This window comes from Dreissena polymorpha, chromosome 13 (genome assembly GCF_020536995.1).
Source record: "Dreissena polymorpha isolate Duluth1 chromosome 13, UMN_Dpol_1.0, whole genome shotgun sequence".
Classification (NCBI taxonomy): domain Eukaryota; kingdom Metazoa; phylum Mollusca; class Bivalvia; order Myida; family Dreissenidae; genus Dreissena; species Dreissena polymorpha.
Window position 1 is genome coordinate 30570661 of NC_068367.1, and position 19100 is coordinate 30589760.

The 19100-nt window shown below is 35.2% G+C and overlaps 1 protein-coding gene across 1 annotated transcript; it reads left to right on the forward strand.

Moving 5' to 3' along the window:
* The first annotated feature begins 9056 nt into the window (after nt 1-9056).
* Nucleotides 9057-10071, forward strand: LOC127855084 (uncharacterized). The gene is made up of 2 exons (XM_052390440.1): nt 9057-9387; nt 9651-10071. The coding sequence occupies exons 1-2, from the start codon at nt 9157-9159 to the stop codon at nt 9939-9941; spliced, it is 522 nt and encodes a 173-aa protein (XP_052246400.1). The 5' UTR covers nt 9057-9156; the 3' UTR covers nt 9942-10071.
* Nucleotides 10072-19100: the final 9029 nt, after the last annotated feature.

A 19100-nucleotide genomic window follows, 5' to 3' on the forward strand; every position in this document is an offset into this window, starting at 1 on the left:
TCACATGCCATACCCTGTTTCCCATGTAATATAGCCATTACGAAATGACGTCACGAAATGTAAACAACATTCGGGATTTATCATTACGTTTGCGTAAATATTTATTTAATTTGCTCATTTAAAAGCATGTGATAAAAAAGATCTTACACTCGTTGTCATTTCATACCATATTTTATTAAACTAGTCCAGGAAATTCGTAAGTAACTCGCCAACGGCTTGCTTACTAACAAAATTCCTGAAATCGTTTAATAAAATATGGTGTGAAATGACAACTCGTGCCAGATCATATATATATATATTAATGTCCTTTTTATTGACTGTCTTCTCTATAATAATAATAATGCATTCGCATTGAATTCTATATATTCGAGGGGCTCTGTCAGTCAGACGGATTGTCGGTCGACTTGTCCGTTTCAAATGCAAAAAATGTGTTGACCGAACTTCTTTTTTATTTTTCAATTAAATTGAAAGGTAAATAATGTCATCACCATGATGCACGTATTATTAAGACATCTTTTTAGAACGTCACATTATTTGCACTTCAGCACAGCTAAAAAAGCGTTAAAAAGCCTTGAAACGGTCAAAGCATTTGGATTTTAAATCGGTTTGAGGCTAGCCGTACCTCATACTTATCATTAAGTTATTACAAAAACATATAAGTGTCTAATGATAACACCGTAGTGAGTATCGTAAAAAGCCAGTTTGCATAATTTGCTTGTATGCTCTTGCTGAAGATTTATAATAAAATATGCACACATATAAAAGTTATTTGGACTTTATATACTTCTCTAGTGTCCGGGTTTCATATATACCGTAACAGGTATTAAATAGCGTTATGCCATTGGATTTTAAGTTATTAGCAAACGAATTAAATGTGGACTATATTATACGGGAATAACTTGGCAACTACTCAGATCAGTTTGCCTTTGTTGTGGCATGACTCAGCGCACAATTCAAACAGTCATCCCGGCACCGAAATAGATACTGTTTCTTCACCTCAACCGCCCTAACGCCTATATCGCACAACAGGTATATATTGCAGTCAATTTATTTATGTTTCTATGGAAACATTCAAAGTCAATGTTTTGCAAATTGTGTACTTTAAATATGTTATTGTAATAGTGGTATTATCTTTGCAAAACTTTGTTTACATAGTCCTGCAATCTGATTTCTCTTGCATGTGTTTACCTTATCTTGTTGACACATATCTTATTAAACTTTGTCATAATGAAACACAAGAAACTATACCAGATGTGTAGTTATTTTAACTGTTAGCTGGAATCTCGCGATGCAGGAAACACATACAACACAATTTAACTGATAAGCTCTGGAATCAACTCTTCTGAAAGGTCAATGCACATCATTTAGGCTTTAACGGGTTTAGTTAAACAAATTGCAGAACATATTGCTTGCGCGTTGTTTAGGCAGTTTGAAATGTGAACGTTTTGTATTTCAATCTGCCGAGTTTAAGTATGGTTGTCTGATGTACAATTTAGCAATTGACATGTCATCCCGTTTAAAATATTTGATAGTTGTATGTTTAAAAAATGTCGCAGATTATATTCACGCACCTGTCACGGTTGCTTGAGAGAAACACGCATACGGTTCAATAACATTTCAGGGTTATTGTAATACATTTCAGCTGTGTGAAAGAGACCAGATGGGACCATATGAATAAAAATGACTCGTATTGAAACACCTTTAGGAACACAAAACGTTTGATAAATTTTACTGAAACTATAAAGCTAAATTTCCAAAATAAAGTCTCACAATTGCGCACATGAATAAGTTATCATCTCGGAGATCTCCTTGCCATTGATATGTAAAGCGTGAAGTATTCACCAAATATTGCTTGAAACTTATCATCAAATCAAATATATTTTATAAGCAAAAGTGTAATAGTGTAATATTGTCGTGTCTTTGAATAATGTCAATGAACACAGACGACGATTCTTACAAATATTGTAGACGATGACAAGGACTTTTCTCCGCCGAACGTTCATCCTTTATGCCAATCAAACCAAATTACACTATTTTGGCTGCACTTTCCAAAATGCCCAGTTTGGATTTTGCAATTGTCAACGTCCTGTTTGTAAGACACAAAGACACGTTTAAAGCCTTAATGTTACTCAAAAACACATGACAAATACTATTTCTAGAAAAAATGCAACAAGCAACAAATTGAAAAGTATAAGCTTTCTTTTGTTTACTACATTTGTGTTTTATGGTGTATATGTTATATTGTGTCTATGGTGTATTTGTTGTATGGTTTTCTACTAGTTATGTGTATTTCTTACCTCGAATCGGTATGTCATTATTTATAAACAAGATTATAATGACACCACGTCACAAATGAAGGACTCACTCGTCAAAATACAGAAACTACTTATCATGACACGAAATGCACACCTCATGAAAGTACTAGTCATATCATGAAATAGGTCCGTCATAACAATGAAACTATTAGTAATAATAAGGAATTCACGCATCATGATAATTAAACTGCTAGCATAGTATGCAATCATTTTAACTTTAAATAAGTTTTCATAACCAAGCATGCACACATCTTAATCAAAAAGCCACTACCCACATAAAAGAAAATATCATAACACGGTAACCGCTGGACAAAAAACGTAACGCATAGTTATACAGAAGGTACACACCTAAATAAAGGAAACACTTATCATAACAACGAAGGAACCCATCATAATAAAAAGGCACACACCACCATAAAGAACCTTCTACTCGCAATAAAGAAAGCACCACATAACATAGAAAATAACCACAATACGAAGGAAAGAATGCACACATTTAAAACTGGAACTACAATACAAAATACTGACAGGAACAGTAATAATTACGATTACGCTACTCATTAAAGCGGGTATATACGATTTTTATATGTGCTGAATTGTAAAATATTGATACAAATATGTTATAATAACACACAATATGCAAGAAAAATGATACATTATAGACGAAGTTCATAAAATACAGCAAATACAAATTAGCGCCCCGAGCCGATTGTGACGAAGATAATTCGTAATTATTTTCCTACAATAACCGATGCATTCGTCTTTTTAGTGAGTGTTCGTGTGTCGTATGAATCGATATCGCTGCAGGAATTTCAAATGAACCGTTAAACTAAATTTAGATTCACATCGTACATGCATGATATACATGCTGGCGAATTCGACTGTACAGCCTTTTTCGATTTCGGAATTAAATATCTGGCTTATTTAGCATTTTTCGACACATGTTCTTCTTAACTTTTATTTTAGTTTATATTGAAATATATGTATAATAATTTTTTTAACCCATTTTATATTAATTAATAAATATTTGACAAGATCGTATATACCCGCTTTAAAGAAAGCACCCATAAAAAAGAAATCGCAATACACTTTCAATACATATACATGGTATAACCGTTAAATGGATTTTTACATTTGCTAACTTACTTCTGAGGGTATATCGAGTCTTTGAACAGTATATGCAAGAGTACTTATCATAAAAACAGTATTACATCTTTTGGCAAAAGTTTCGAACATGTATGTAGTTAAATTAGTAAATTGCGTTCGCCTTTAGTTATGAAAGCAATTAATTCTCTGATCAGAGTAATTTGTTTTAATGCCTGTAACCAATTGTTTAATGACGACTGTCGAACAGTTGAATCAGATTATGTTATAACAGATTTAACAAGTATAGTCGTGAAGTTCAGGTGATAACAATATACTCATGATCAACTCCGTATTAAAGATAAAGTCTTAGTTCGGAAAACATAAATACCAGTATGATACAGAACAGACACAACTTTAAGAAAATAATATATCTTCAGATGCAAATCAATATTGGAAAGGGATCATTAAAGTCAGATAAATTGGTAAAAGAAGATTTTGTTAGATATTTTATTTTAAGTCCAAACACGATCCAAATATCATTTCTTTAACAAGACGAGGACATTTTGTATGATCGATATATTAAAAAAGAAACTATTACATGCTCCTGATTGATTTAGATAGAGAATGAACACAGATTATAACATTTTGTTTTGCAATACATGCGCTAGTTTTATATAATAAATGTACATATCTATGTATTGTTTAACAATCGGTTGTTCATTTTTAGCACTGTATGAATCACTCTTATGGCAGGCTCATAAAGACCAGACAATATAAATATAAATTAGAATACATGGTTAAATAAATAGGGTTAATAGTTTAAAAGTCGATTTGCAGAACTATAAGTACACCGTTTCTAATTTTTTGATTTTATATTTCGCCTACCTCGCATGCATTACTAAACATATATCCCGTAAATGCATCAAACATTTTAAATTATGTTTCGAGCTTAAGATTGAACTGCTTACATTTACTTAATAAAACATTCAAAGCCTCAGGTGCTTTATCGCATCAGTTTTCTTAGTTTTGGGTAATAGGTTTGGCGCTTTTAAAAACTGCTCTATTCTCACAGTACCTTTCTTTGGCCGTTTCAAGACGGTGACTTCAGATTTGTTCATATTTGTTCGCTTGTTTAGTACGTGTGTGTCTTTTATATTTCTTTTGCTTTGTGTCTGTGTGGCTATGTGTTCTTTGCCATAAATAAAGGACCGCATTTTATAACAAATTTTCTTTAATAAAGGTAAAGCTTAAGTTTCATTTTTATCTTAATTAAAAAAATTGCCTTTGCAAATAAAAGATTAAGCGTCATTAAAATTATTAAATGCAATATTCAGTTATTCGCTGAATGAACAATGAAAATCATCAATAATTTTGTTAAATAATGGTAGGCTCCAAATACTTGTCTGATCTGAACATGTTTCGCAACAAATTGCCCCATTGTTGTAACAATACACAAAACACACATAGTTGCATGGTTACGGAACTCGTTGAAACCACGTGTAATAAGGTATTAAATATATGTAAACTCTCGTTCGTGATAGAGCAAATAATCGATTGTCGATAAAATGTCAGAAGGAAAGAAGTACAATAGCTCATATCACCTTATCTTCCATTTTCAATGCAATTCTTTAATGATTTACTATAATTTGGGGACTGATATTGCGACATTAAGTGTGAAATTAACATCGTAACCTGTCGTCGCTTGATTATTGCTATAGTGCTTTAACTACCATTTTTATTTTATGGAGAAAAACGCATTTAAAGGTTTAACCTTTTTCTCACTTATTTATGCACGTATGTGGACACAAATATACCGGAGTGTTTACCAGCAAACGGAGAATAAGAATATAATTAAATATTTATTTTAGTAAACTATATCTTAATGTTATTTGCAATTTTGTGGAGAGCATTGATAGCAATTGATCGGCCTATTTGAGCGTGATTTCTACTTTGCTCTTAGTGCCGGAGATGGTGCAGTACAGATTCATTTGTTTGTAAAAATGTGGGAGATAGAGCAAAATGGAATCGAAAACTTCTTCTGTGATGACTGAATCTTGAATCCGATTACGTCATATTAAAGATCTCGTTCTCACGAACACATCGATATAAAAAACTCATTTTTGAAAACAAATGGAGATAGAGCACTATAACAATAAAGCGACGCTGTGGTTCAATTCTGAAAATATAGCGTAAGTATGCAAATATGCTGTAGTGCGTTCAGTTACAGCGAACGTTCGCTATAGTTCGCGAACCGTCGCGAACGTTCGCTATTGAACGCTCGGTTCGCAGCGAACGTTCGCGAACCGAAGCGAACCCTCTCGGGAGGTAGTTCGCTAGCGAAACCAAGATGGCGGACATATAAGTTGTCGTTGTTGTTCAGTGTAACTTCGATATTTTTTTTCAATTTTGTGTAGTACATAGAATGAATTGAATTTTAAACAAAGTGTATAGGAGGTTTTGGGGATTCCGATAATGACGTCAAGTTTGCGCGTGATCAAATATTGGCCGTCAACACTGCGGCCATTCTGCTATTGTTTGCGTTTGATAAACCGCATCGTGATAAGGTTTCATTCATATTCGCGACCCTTTTTAAGAACAACAAAATACTCAGAAATTGAAATTCTTTCAGATTAAATAGAATCCAATGAACGAACACACATAAGGACGAAAACAAACAACAATTTGATTGATTTTATGTAATCAACATAAAGAAACTGATTTGAACCTATATGTCTGTAAAAACTTACCTTGTTACAGATTAACTACATCCTCTTGATACATGTAAATGTTTTATTTAATTGTTCACACCAATGTTGACACTCTTTATTTCAGCATTTTTAACCACCCAGTGTTTAATTGCCCCTTTGTTAATCACAAACCGATTATCTCGATATGATCGGATACTGTCCAGACAATTACTAAGAGAACAGGGTGTCATAAACCCAGGGACCTATACTTGTATATCTCTGTATGGGGTCATAGACCGCATGTGTCTGATCATTAAACACGATTTATGATACCTCCATGCCATCTATTGGCATGTCAAGCCAAAAACTTTACAGTTGCTTTAATAAAATATTTGAACATATTTTAAGAATAGACGTACATTTGTCCGAAATGGATCAACAGGAACTATAAAGTATATATATATATATTAGCCAGTTTAAACCAGAGACCTACGTCTCTGTTTAAACATAACAATAAAGTGTTTAATAATAACAATACATTAAAAATATGGTGGAAATTTACTGCTACACAATTAACGTATAACGGGTACTTGCAAATATAACGTTTAAATATCGTGCGTTACTGCAGTGTTCGAAACATCATCGTGAAAGCAAGCAATCGCGTTTGATCATAATATGGATATAAAATGCTTGGGTAAAATAAATGTATAGATTTATGGTATAATAAAATGCCAGAATTGTATCGCTCATTATCACTACAAAAGAGTTTTCAATATACATGTACATTCAAAGACAGTTCAATTCGCAAAATATGCATGTGTTTTTTTTCCATTTGAATGCTAAAATTTATTAATATTTTCATTAAATGTAAACGAAACGAAAATTCATTCAATGTAAAAGAAAATTACAACTACATTTGAAGATTGTAATGTATTGCGCTATTTTAGGGCTTTATGTTATAACTGATTCAATGCACCTCTTACACTAAATTTCGATCGCTAATGAAAAATAACACTCGCATCCACACCACTTATAATTATAATAAAACTATTATAGGTTTTATTATTTTTGAAATATCTTTTATTTAAGTCTTAATCTAAAAAAGAATACGGGTATTTATAGTTTTGTATTATGAAATTGTCAGTTATTTAGTCTTCCGACGACCTTTCCTCTGATACAATGTTGTTATTCGCGATTTCCTCCATCAAAATCGCAATCAATTTTCTGGGAGCCGCCATCTTGAAACGTTCGCGCCGAACTTATCGTTCAATAAGACCGAATCGGAAACGAACGATCATTGGCGAACGTTCGCTGTAACTGAACGCACTACTGGTTCTTGTGTACAAACCAGATGCAATCGTCACTGCGATCTCATTGCCGCTATAATTGATATTAAAGCCTTAACATATAGGGTTCAAAATGCATAATACAAACTCTTTTTGTTTCAACAAACTGTGTAATTGTGTGATTGATTAATACAATTCCCTATACGTTTTTTAAATAAAACCCAGACACGTTTAAAATTTAAAGGCCTCCTCACACAAAGGCGAAAGTCTCCCGACGTCATCTTGCGTGTTCTGGCGAATAAGACTTCAGCAAAATTCGTTTTCATTAGTATATGTACGTTGCACATCGTTGGTGTTGTTCGTATGGATGCGTTTGTGAGCTTTTGCGTCCGTTGCGATTAGTTCTGTTCGTCGGAAAATTTTAAACATGTTCAAAAATTGTTGGCGAATAAAAGTTTTGTCTATCGTTCGTTAAAACTCGTTTCAATACGTTGGCCGATCGGAAAGTCTTCGCATAGCGTTCGTCAACTGGCGTTAGAGGTCGCAGTTCTCGGCTAATTTGCATATCATGATTACTTGATTTGCATATCAAGCGAAAGAGGACGATCCGAAAACAAATCTTTGCGATAGCTTGCGAACTTTTGCGAACTATAGCGAGGATTTGCGTATTGTAGCGAATTGAATCCGACGCATTTAAGCGATCTATAACGATAAGTTAACGTTCAGAAAACGAATGGTATACGCCCGTATACGAATCAATCCGAAGGGTAACTACGATAGGCGAATCTATGCGAATCCATCCGAATAATAGCGCTCCTGGTTGTTTTAGTAGTTTGTGCAGACAAATGCCTATATTTCATATATATGATGTTAAAGGTATCATTATTTCTTTGCAAATGGAAGATATACAAAGCCTGAAACTGCAGTATGTTGCTGCTATGGTCAATCAAGAAGTAGTCCAGCAACAACTAAACATACACCGCTTTCTCAGAGGCCGACTTAGGTGGAGAAGAGGAGCCAGAGCACGTAATATCTGGAGAAGACCATGGCTGCATTCCGGGAGATGGCGCCAATTTGGCATCTACGATCAGCTCGTGGTTGAGCTAAGAAGTGAAGATCCTGGAACATTCAAGAAATTCCTCCGCATGCCTACTGAAATGTACGATACAATTTTGGGAAGGTTCGTCATCGCCTCGTGAAGCAACACACTCGGTACAGGGAGCCCTTGGATCCAGGGCTAAAGTTAGCTGTCACACTACGTCACCTGGTTTCTGGTGTCAAGTACTCAGACATGCAGTATTCCTGGCGGGTCAACGAGAATACCCTTTCTGTAATAGTAAGAGACGTGTGTCATGCTATATGTGAAGAATATGTTGATGAGGTTATGACAGCCCACTCCACACCTTAAAAATGGAGACAACTGGCTGATGGTTTCCTCAAGAATTCGAACTTTCCAAATTGCGTTGCTGCTATTGATGGCACGCACATAGCTATCAGAAAGCCTGCCAGCTCTGGTTCCTTATATAATAATTATAATGGATTCTTCAGCATCATCTTACTGGCCATTGTCGACTCGGACTACAAGTTCGTATGGTGTGATCTGGGTTGTAAGTATTAGTCTACATAAATTTAACTGCATTATTTTGTAATGACATAAATTACATACATTTAGCGCTGTTTTCAATGTACAGTTGTATTCTGACAATTTCTTATCCTTTTGTATTTTCAGGATACGGTTCAAGTGGAGATGCCAAGATTTATAATGAATCAGAATTACTTTAGATGGTGCAGGATGGTTCCATTGGATTTCCAGACCCACAGCCCTTTCCAAATGACACCTTCGACATGCCCTATTTCTTGGTTGGGTATGACGCGTTCAGCCTTTGCGAGAACATGCAGAAACCCTATGGACATAGACTCCTGACAAGAGACGAAAGCATCCTGAACTACCGGTTATCCAGGGCTAGGAGAGTATCAGAAAATGCATTTGGGATTTTGGCCAACCGATTCCAGGTACAGTTAAGTTCCGCTATTAAGACCAGGCAATATAGTGGTCTCAATAGCGAAGTGGTCTTAATATCGGACCATTTTCCTTCATAAATTAACCATTTTGGACTTAAATATTGTCAAAAAACGCATAATGTTTTAAATCTTCGAAGTGGCCTTAATAGCGGAACTTTACTGCAATATCCCTTTTCATACCACAATTTCAGTTATAAAAGAAATGTTAACGTTAACTTTTAACACATAACAATACTGGTCATCTGTAATTTCAGATACTTCTCATAAAGATGAACTACAGCCCATCCACAGTAAGGCTGATTGTAAAGACATGCTGCATTCTCCACAACTTGATGAGGATCAGGTACCCCACCATGCAGAATGCACTGGTTGACCATGATGATAGAAGAGGCGATCTGGTTCCTGGGGAATGGAAAAGAGGTCGCAACTTGGAGGATACCAGGAATGTCAATACCAGGGGCCACAAAACAGCAATCAAAAAAGGCAAGATTGTGAGAAACACTCTGAAGCACAGGGTCAACTCTCCAGCGGGATGTGTGCCATAGCAAAACAGGATGGTGCCACATTAGAGATTGAAATAAAGTGTAACATATTAGTGGAATAAATTAATAAAGAGTATTGTTGTTTTTGTATTGGCCTTATAAAGGGAAGTAATTGTAAAAGTAAGACACGAAATTTACGCAAAATCTTTAATGAAAAAGACTTCATGCATAATCAACATGCATAGTCGAGTCGGAAAAAAGTTAGTCTATATCAAAACGCCCGGATGCAGAAACACCGTTTCGGAAATATTCGGCGGTATGCGCAATTATGCGCAAGGTTGCGCTTACATTCGTATCTTTACGCTCTTAATAGCTCCTAATCGCTAACCGAAAGAACGAATATTATTTGCGCTACCTAATGCTTTCTAGCGAATTGCAGTAACTGTTCGTCAAACTTCGTAAATCCTTCGCACCAAATAGTTCCTCTACGTTCACCTTTCGTTATATATTACACAATGCAACAAATTTTCAAACAATTTCGGTATGAATTCGCTAGAATTCATAAATTTACCCTTTTCGCCAGGCTCCGTTTTATGGATTCGTCTATGTGTGAGGAGGCTTTAACTGTTATTCAAGGCATTAGACTGTCAAAAGAATATGAACCACACAACTTGAAGAATTATAGTAACACCCATCAATATTAATAGATAATCCCGACCGGCGGTCATTAATTAGTCAATGTAACGGCGTATTATTGGCCAGGCAAGCACAAGTAACGAAATGCATGTTGTAATGAAAACAGTTAATTTGATGGCATCTTTCACAAAATTTCCTATTGACACAATAGCCTTCTCAATCGGATTTCCTTGCGGGATCGCCAACGAATCTGTAAAATAAGGTAAGCGTTGTATCAATGTAATTCAAAAGAATTTTTGCAGGGATGTTGCTACCAAATGGCAATTTAAAGAATGTTAATACACTTATTCAATATAAATCTATAGAACCCTTTGATTCATATGTGCTTTGGGATGCATCGGACATACACAACCAGCAACATACATACACCTGAATCATACGGTCCGAACATTTGCCAGGCGAATTTTTCCCTTTAACCTTTTGTTATGTTATTATATGCTCAATTTCGATGCCAGTTTAAGTGTTTGGTGTTAACTTATTATTTCGCTGTTCATTGTACGGGGGATGAAAAACCCTCTAACAAAAAGATGTATAAACATGATACCTTTGTGTAAATCAACGGTTAGCTTTAAACATATATTAGCCGTCGATATGAAACTTTGAAGTAGCAACTTAATTACAATTATGAACTAGAAATGGCGCGGCAGAGGCCGACGCGTATCCCCACGCCGAATGTTTGACCTAGGTGTGCCCCAGGGTTGGTAATGGGGCCATGCATAGCTGAGATTGACCGTATTGTCATAAGAGAAGTTCATCATCAATTAGAAGTGAATTGGTGTAGAAATGAAGAAGTTATAGTAAAAGGCAATTTTGGGTGGGTGTGACATATGTGGGCAGGGCGCCCCAGGGTTGGTAATTGTGCCATGCATAGTTGAGATTGACCGTATTGTCATAAGAGAAGTTCAGTATCAATTTGAAGTGAATCAGTGTAGAAATGAAGAAATTATAGTAAAAGGCAATTTTGGGCGGGTGTGGTCTATGTGGGTGGGGCCCCAGGGTTGGTAATGGGGCCATGCATAGTTGAGATTGACCGTATTGTCATAAGAGAGGTTCAGTATCAATTTGAAGTGAATCGGTGTAGAAATGAAGAAATTATAGTAAAAGGCAATTTTGGGTGGGTGTGGTCTATGTGGGCGGGGCGCCCCAGGGTTGGCAATGGGGCCATGCATAGTTGAGATTGACTGTATTGTCATAAGAGAAGTTCAATATCAATTTGAAGTGAATCGGTGTAGAAATGAAGAAATTATAGTAAAGGCAATTTTGGGTGGGTGTGGTCTATGTAGGCGGGGCCCCAGGGTTGGTTATGGGGCCATGCATAGTTGAGATTGACCCTAATGTCATAAGAGAAGTTCAGTATCAATTTGAAGTGAATCCGTGTAGAAATGAAAAAAATATAGTTAATGGAATTTTTTGGTGGGTGTGGCCTATGTGGGCGGGCGCCCCAGGGTTGGGATTGGGGCCATGCATAGTTGAGATTGACCCTAATGTCATAACACAAGTTCAGTATCAATTTGAAGTGAATCCGTGTAGAAATGAAAAAATTATAGTAAATGGAAATTTTTGGTGGGTGTGGCCTATGTGGGCGGGGCGCCCCAGGGTTGGGAATGGGGCCATGCATGGTTGAGATTGACCGTATTGTCATAAAAGAGGTCCAGTATCAATTTGAAGTGAATCGGTGTAGAAATAAAGAAGTAAATGTAAAATAACCTAAAAAAATGAGTGATAATTTCTGACGCGGCCCCACCCCAACCGCTATAACTTTTGACCCAGGGGTCAGATCAAAATTCCAAATAGTGCAGGGTCGCACATATGCTCATAGCTACCATGTGTGTAAGTTTCAAGGTTCTAGTGCTTTTAGTGTAGGAGGAGATAGTGGCCAGGACGGACGGACAGACAGACAGACAGACGGACGGACGGACGGACGGACGGACGGCGGAGATAACCACAATATCCCCACCTTTTTTTCAAAAAGCGTGGGGATAAAAATCTCTACTTACAGTGTTGGTGGTCAAAGTGAGCCATTTTGTAAAACTGTGGATTCTCTTCTTACATTTGCTCCTCTTCATGAAACATTTGTTGCACACTGTCGTCTTTACACTCTCCTTATGTTCAACTGGTTAATATTGTTCGCATGTGTTGTATAACGTGTAAGTATTCTCTCCCTTTAAATTATAAACATGTATAATGTTTGCTGTACACAAATCTGTAATATCCTTAAATTGTGTATAAATCTATGTATTTTTGTGTTACTGTTGCCCATATCGTCATGTTATGCATAAACTGAGATTAAAATAAATAAACTTGAAACTTAAATAATTTTCCTCTTACTCTACTGATCGTTTCGTGTTTTTATTTGCAAATACAATCCGTGTGTTTCAGCTGGTTTGGCTGCAATAGTCAACGCAAAAGAGATAATTAATCATCATTTGTAAACACTACATACAATACGTTCTGCTTTTCAAATGTGTAATTGTAATATGGCCTGGTGGAAAATAAACACGTGTTTATCATTTATAGATGCATCAATCGATTTGATGATAAACGTAATTTGCTTTTACATAAAAGCTTGTGAATGTAAAGCGTAAAACATCTTGCAGCAGTTCCGGTTTTAAAGCGAGTATGCATGATTTTTATATGTGTTAAATTGTAATATATTGATAAAAATATGTTACTATAACACAAAATAGGCAAGAAAAATTTAACATCGAAGACGAATTTCATAAAATGCAGCAAAAACAATTGGCGCCCCGAACCGATTGTGACGAAGATATTTCGTACATATTTTCCTACAATAACCGAAGCATTCGTCTTTTTATTAAGATAAGAGTTAGTGTTCGTGTGTCGTATGAATAGATCGTTGCAAGAAATTTAAATGATCCGTTAAACTAAATTTAGATTCACATCGTACATGCATGGTATACATGCTGGCGAATTCGACTGTACATACATTTTCGATTTCAGAATTAAATCCGGCTTATTTCGCATTTTTCGACACATGTTTTTTTTAACTTTTATTTTAATTTATATTGAATTATATGTATAATGAGTTTGTTTTTTTACACATTTTATATAAATTCATAAATATTTGACAAAATCGTGCATACTCGCTTTAAATATCAAAACTGCCTTCCTGAAACTCTTAAGCCCCGACACATTGTGAAATCAATACATGTAATTGTTTTTGTAACCCGTAGGTTCATTTTCCTTGAGCTGCAGATGTTGCTCGTCGCCATATGGTGAAAACAAACTTGTATACATATCGAAAATAAACATGATAACTCGTTTACATAAAACCCGCAGAGTTTGGACTTGAGACATGGAATAAAGTTATGTTCACATACATGTGTTCCTGATGTTCCCTTCTGGATACGCGTTGGCTTGAGCAAACAGCCTACACATCAATCTCACCTCTCTAAGAACTAAAAACGATTTTCACAATATTATGTTCAACTAGTATCTATCATACACAAAGTGAACCTTCAGCTACCCCAGGAGGAGATAAACCTTATTATACAACGCGGTCCTCCATTTATGGCAAGGAACACATTTCCAAACAACGAATCAAAAAATATATACATGAAACGAAAACAACATGAAAGTAATCGACTAAAAAATGGGATCACAACATTGGAACGGTAAGTTCAAGGCATTGGGAATTTAGGCCGGTTCTCAAAGCCTCACACTTTGTCACCAATTATTTCAGAACACAATATAACAGACATTAATTATTTAATTAGTCATATACAGTGTACGTGTTGACGAAACTTAAATTCATATAATCGCGATTAAGATTAAACAGCATAACAGAGCGCACATGTAATTTCCGTTATCATTTAACTACTCAATTACTACATACATTCAAAAGAACCGCAACTTCTTCCGAGAAGTCTAACTTTCCGATTCAGGAAAAGCTTCGATGAGTGTGTCTATTTAGCCACAAACATGAGTGCGAGTAAAATCGTTTCGAATACATCGTCGCAGCCCGTAACAATTAAAAATAGTATGATGAAGCAAATATATACGGGATTCATAATTTAATCGCATTTAAAACAAATGACCTACATGGATCAGTAATAGCACCATTTATTCAATGGTGGCGTAATACGATCCTCTTTAAGCGAGAATAAACGATTTGGATTTCAAAATGTGTAGCAGCAATAATGTTCAGACATTTTATACAAGATATGCTACTATATATATACTTTGTTGACTTTGTGATTTCCTTAAGATAAAAAAGGGTTAATAGAAAAGTAAAGAAGAAAAGAAAAAAACCCATAATAGTTGTGAATAGGGATGAGTTGCATAAAGAGGGTAGAGAGCAAACTGGACTTGCCATTAAATTTCTGGTTCAAATGCTTCTGATCTTTTATTTTAGATTTTAAATTTTTAATTGATCAACGTGTTATCTGTTTTTAAAAACAAATCGTATAAATACGCTGCTAGAGTTTAAGAAATAGAAACTGATCTCACAACGACGCTACACAAACTAATCTCCCAAAAAAGAAATAAGAACCAATCTCCCAACTCAAAAATAAGAACCAATCTCCCAACTAATAAATAAGAACCAATCTCCCAACTCAAAAATAAGAACCAATCTCCCAACTGAGAAATAAGAACCAATCTCCCAACTCAGATATAAGAACCAATCTCCCATCTGAGAAATAAGAATCAATCTCCCAACTTAGAAATAACAACCAATCTCCCAACTCAGAAATAAGAACAAATATCCCGACTCAGAAATAAGAACCAATCTTCTTACTCAGAAATAAGAACAAATCTCCCAACTGAGATATAAGAACAAATCTCCAAACTAAGAAATAAGAACCGATCTCTCTTCTAAGAAATGTGAACCACTCTAACAACAATCTTACAACAAAGAAAAAAATATCTCACAACTAAGGAGTAAGCACCGATACCACAACTAAGAAAAAGAAAGCAATCTCAACAACTAAGAACTACGAACAGTTCTCAAGATAAAGAAATACGATTCACTACCAAAACGTAAAAATAGTAACCAATTTAACAACTAAGAAATACGATTCGAAACCAAAACTAAGAGATTAAAACCAATTATGCATATAATAAATAAATAAGTTTCGATACCAAAACTATGAGAAAGAACCAATCACACAACTAAGCACTCAGAACCAATGTTACAACTAAGAAATACGAAGTTATATCACAAACTAGAAATGGGAATTAATCTCAAAACTAAGAATAAGAACTAATATTACATTTTATATAAACAATATCCAAATTAAGATATAACAAGAGGGCCATGATGCCCCTGTATCGCTCCACTGTTTTTTATGCGAAAAAAGCGTGCAATGCGCATGGATTGAAATGTACTAAAGAATGTGACTTTCTCTTTCTATCCCTCGTCCCACTGGGCGCTTAAAGTTGAAAGGGTGAGCATGTTTTTTGACAATTCAAATTTTCTTGAACAACTTTTTAATGGGAGCCTTCAAGGGATAAATTTGGCCCCAGGGGCATAATTTGAACAAACTTGGTAAAGAACTATAAGATATCACTACATACCAAATTTGGTAGCCCTAGGCCTAATGGTTATGGACAGGAAGATTTTTAAAGTTTGCACAAAAGAGGCTTTATATAAGCATATGTTCAGTTTTGTGACCCCCGGGGCAGGGTCAAATTTGACCCCAGGGGCATAATTTGAACAAACTAAGTAGAGAACAATTAGATGTCACTACATACCGAATTTGGTAGCCCTATGCCCTACGGTTATGGACTAGAAGAATTTGAAAGTTTGCACAAAATAGGCATTTATACAAGCATATGCTCATTTTTGTGACCCCCGGGCAGGGTCAAATTTGACCCCAGGGCATAATTTGAACAAACAAAGTAGAGAACCATTAAATGTCACTACATACCAACTGTGGTGGCACTAGGCAAAATGGTTATGGACAAGAAGATTTTTTAAAGTTTGCACAAAATAGACTTTATATAAGCATTTGTTCAATTTATTGACCCCCGGGGCGGGGTCAAATTTGACGCCAGATGCATAATTTGATCAAATTTGAAAGCGGTTTGTCCCACGAACATTTGTGAGAAGTTTTATCAGAATTGGACTTGTAGTTTAGGAGAAGAAGATGTTTAAAGAAAAAGTTAATGCACGCACGACGGACACAGGACCAAGACATAAGCCCCGCTTGCCTCTGGCCAGTGGAGCTAAAGTCAATAATAGGAATTTGTAAATCGAACCAATATCACAATTTAGCAATAAAAACAAAATAGCAAAGCTTAGACAATTTCACAAACCTGGCAACAAAGAAATAAGAAACAATCTTATAACTAAGAAATAAGAACGTACAACACAACTTAGAAATACCAACCAATATCACAACTATGAAATAAGAACTAAAATCTCAATTTATAAGTAAGAACCAATCTCTCGAAAAAGAATTAAGAATTAAGAATACATAGCGGTATCACAACTAAAAAATAAGAACCAATCAAACAACTTAGTAATAAGAACAATTATTACAACTAATAAATAAAACCCAATATCACAACTAAGAAATAAGAATCATTCTCACAATCAAGAAAGAATGAACCACCTCTTAACTAACCAACACTTACCAATATCATATATACAAAGAAATAAGAATCAATATCACAACTAAAAAATAAGAAGCACTCTCATTACTAAGAATAAAGAAGCAATCTTTACTAACAAATACGAAAAAGTATAACATCAAACAAAAAAGAACCAATACCAGAAGTCAGAAATATCACAACTATGAAATAAGAACTAAAATCTCAATTTATAAGTAAGAATCAATCTCACGAAAAAGAATTAAGAATTAAGAATACATAGCGGTATCACAACTAAGAAATAAGAACCAATCAAACAACTTAGTAATAAGAACAATTATTACAACTGATAAATAAAACCCAATATCACAACTAAGAAATAAGAATCATTCTCACAATCAAGAAAGAATGAACCACCTCTTAACTAACCAACACTTACCAATATCATATATACAAAGAAATAAGAATCAATATCACAACTAAAAATAAGAAGCACTCTCATTACTAAGAATAAAGAAGCAATCTTTACTAACAAATACGAAAAAGTATAACATCAAACAAAAAAGAACCAATACCAGAAGTCAGAAATAAGAATCTATCTCAAAACTCTTATGAAATAAAATTCAAAATTGTACGACACTTAGAAGTGCATGTCAATTTTACAGCGCCAAAAGGGTATACGTGTGATTAGCAAGACTAGCAAAAAATAATCATTATTTCAGCAGTAAGATCATTAAGAACAATTAGAAGAAAAAGCACTCTTTAAGATAAAATCTTTTAAAAAATTCATTTGCGAACGCAATTTTTAAACTTTCGCGGGGATTTTTCGTTCTGTGTAACAACTGTCTTTTAAGTAACAAAACTTCACTAACTCTCGCGAAAAATATGTTAAGTAAGAGTCATTGAAGCAAAGGAGACACTTGGCTGACTATGGTTGAAGTCGAAACGGATGTTTAAGTTCAGAAAACCTGACCGGAAGCGGTAGTAACTCAAATACAATCACGCGAAGGGCTTTGTCGCTGTAAGTATGATGTCCTGTTAATGTCAAACCATAATGTTTGACCTGGTGGGGAAAGACAGCAGTAGCCGCGTCATGCGAACATGGGTGTTATGCCACATGCGACCAGCGGGCTTTATAAAGTCTGCGCAGCGAAGTAGCTTAGTTACCCTGTCCGCTAATTACAACACGAAACCTTGCGTGATTGTAGCTCCTGACTGGTCTAGAGGTACGCTCGCCGCATATGGCAATAGACCCATTTTTGCAATATTTTTCACACATCACGAAGAGTGGGATCTCAAATTGAGCATATGTTAGAGTGCAGATTGTGACGGATCTATTAGTTTGCATTCTGTGCTTAATCACTTAACAATCTGATTTCATCGCTTAGTAAAAGATAATTACGTTCTTATACTTCAGAAAAATAATGAAGAAATGAACAAATAAATGTTTTTTGGAAAAAGAATAGGGTCAACAATATTACACACGTGAAGATTGAAAACCTTTTTTCACACTTGTTGTAAGTGAAAACTATTGTATGTGATACTTGGTCCCCAAAGAAGCTTTTAAGAAGTCTCGTTCTGGTTAAACTGGGCTTAATGAATGTGCGTGAAGTGTTGTTCTAGATAAGCCTGCGGACTGCACAGGCTTATCTAGAGAGACAAATCAGGGATGACACTGGGCGCCGAAACTTAATTTTTGTTTAGAAGACACTTCTTTCAACGAAATACTCCATTAAAGCGGAAAGTGTCGTCTCTGATTAAACTGTAGAGGTTGCACAGGCTTATCTCGGACAACACTTTAAGTACGTGAATAAGCCCATAACGCCGTACTGTATGTCCCTTAAATGATGCGATGTTTGCAAAGTTATGATTATATTGCTATTACGGTATTACAAATCCTTTTAAAGACATGCTATGAAAAGAAAATGGAAAGCTTACTTCATTGGATTACTCATGATCGAATTACAGTTT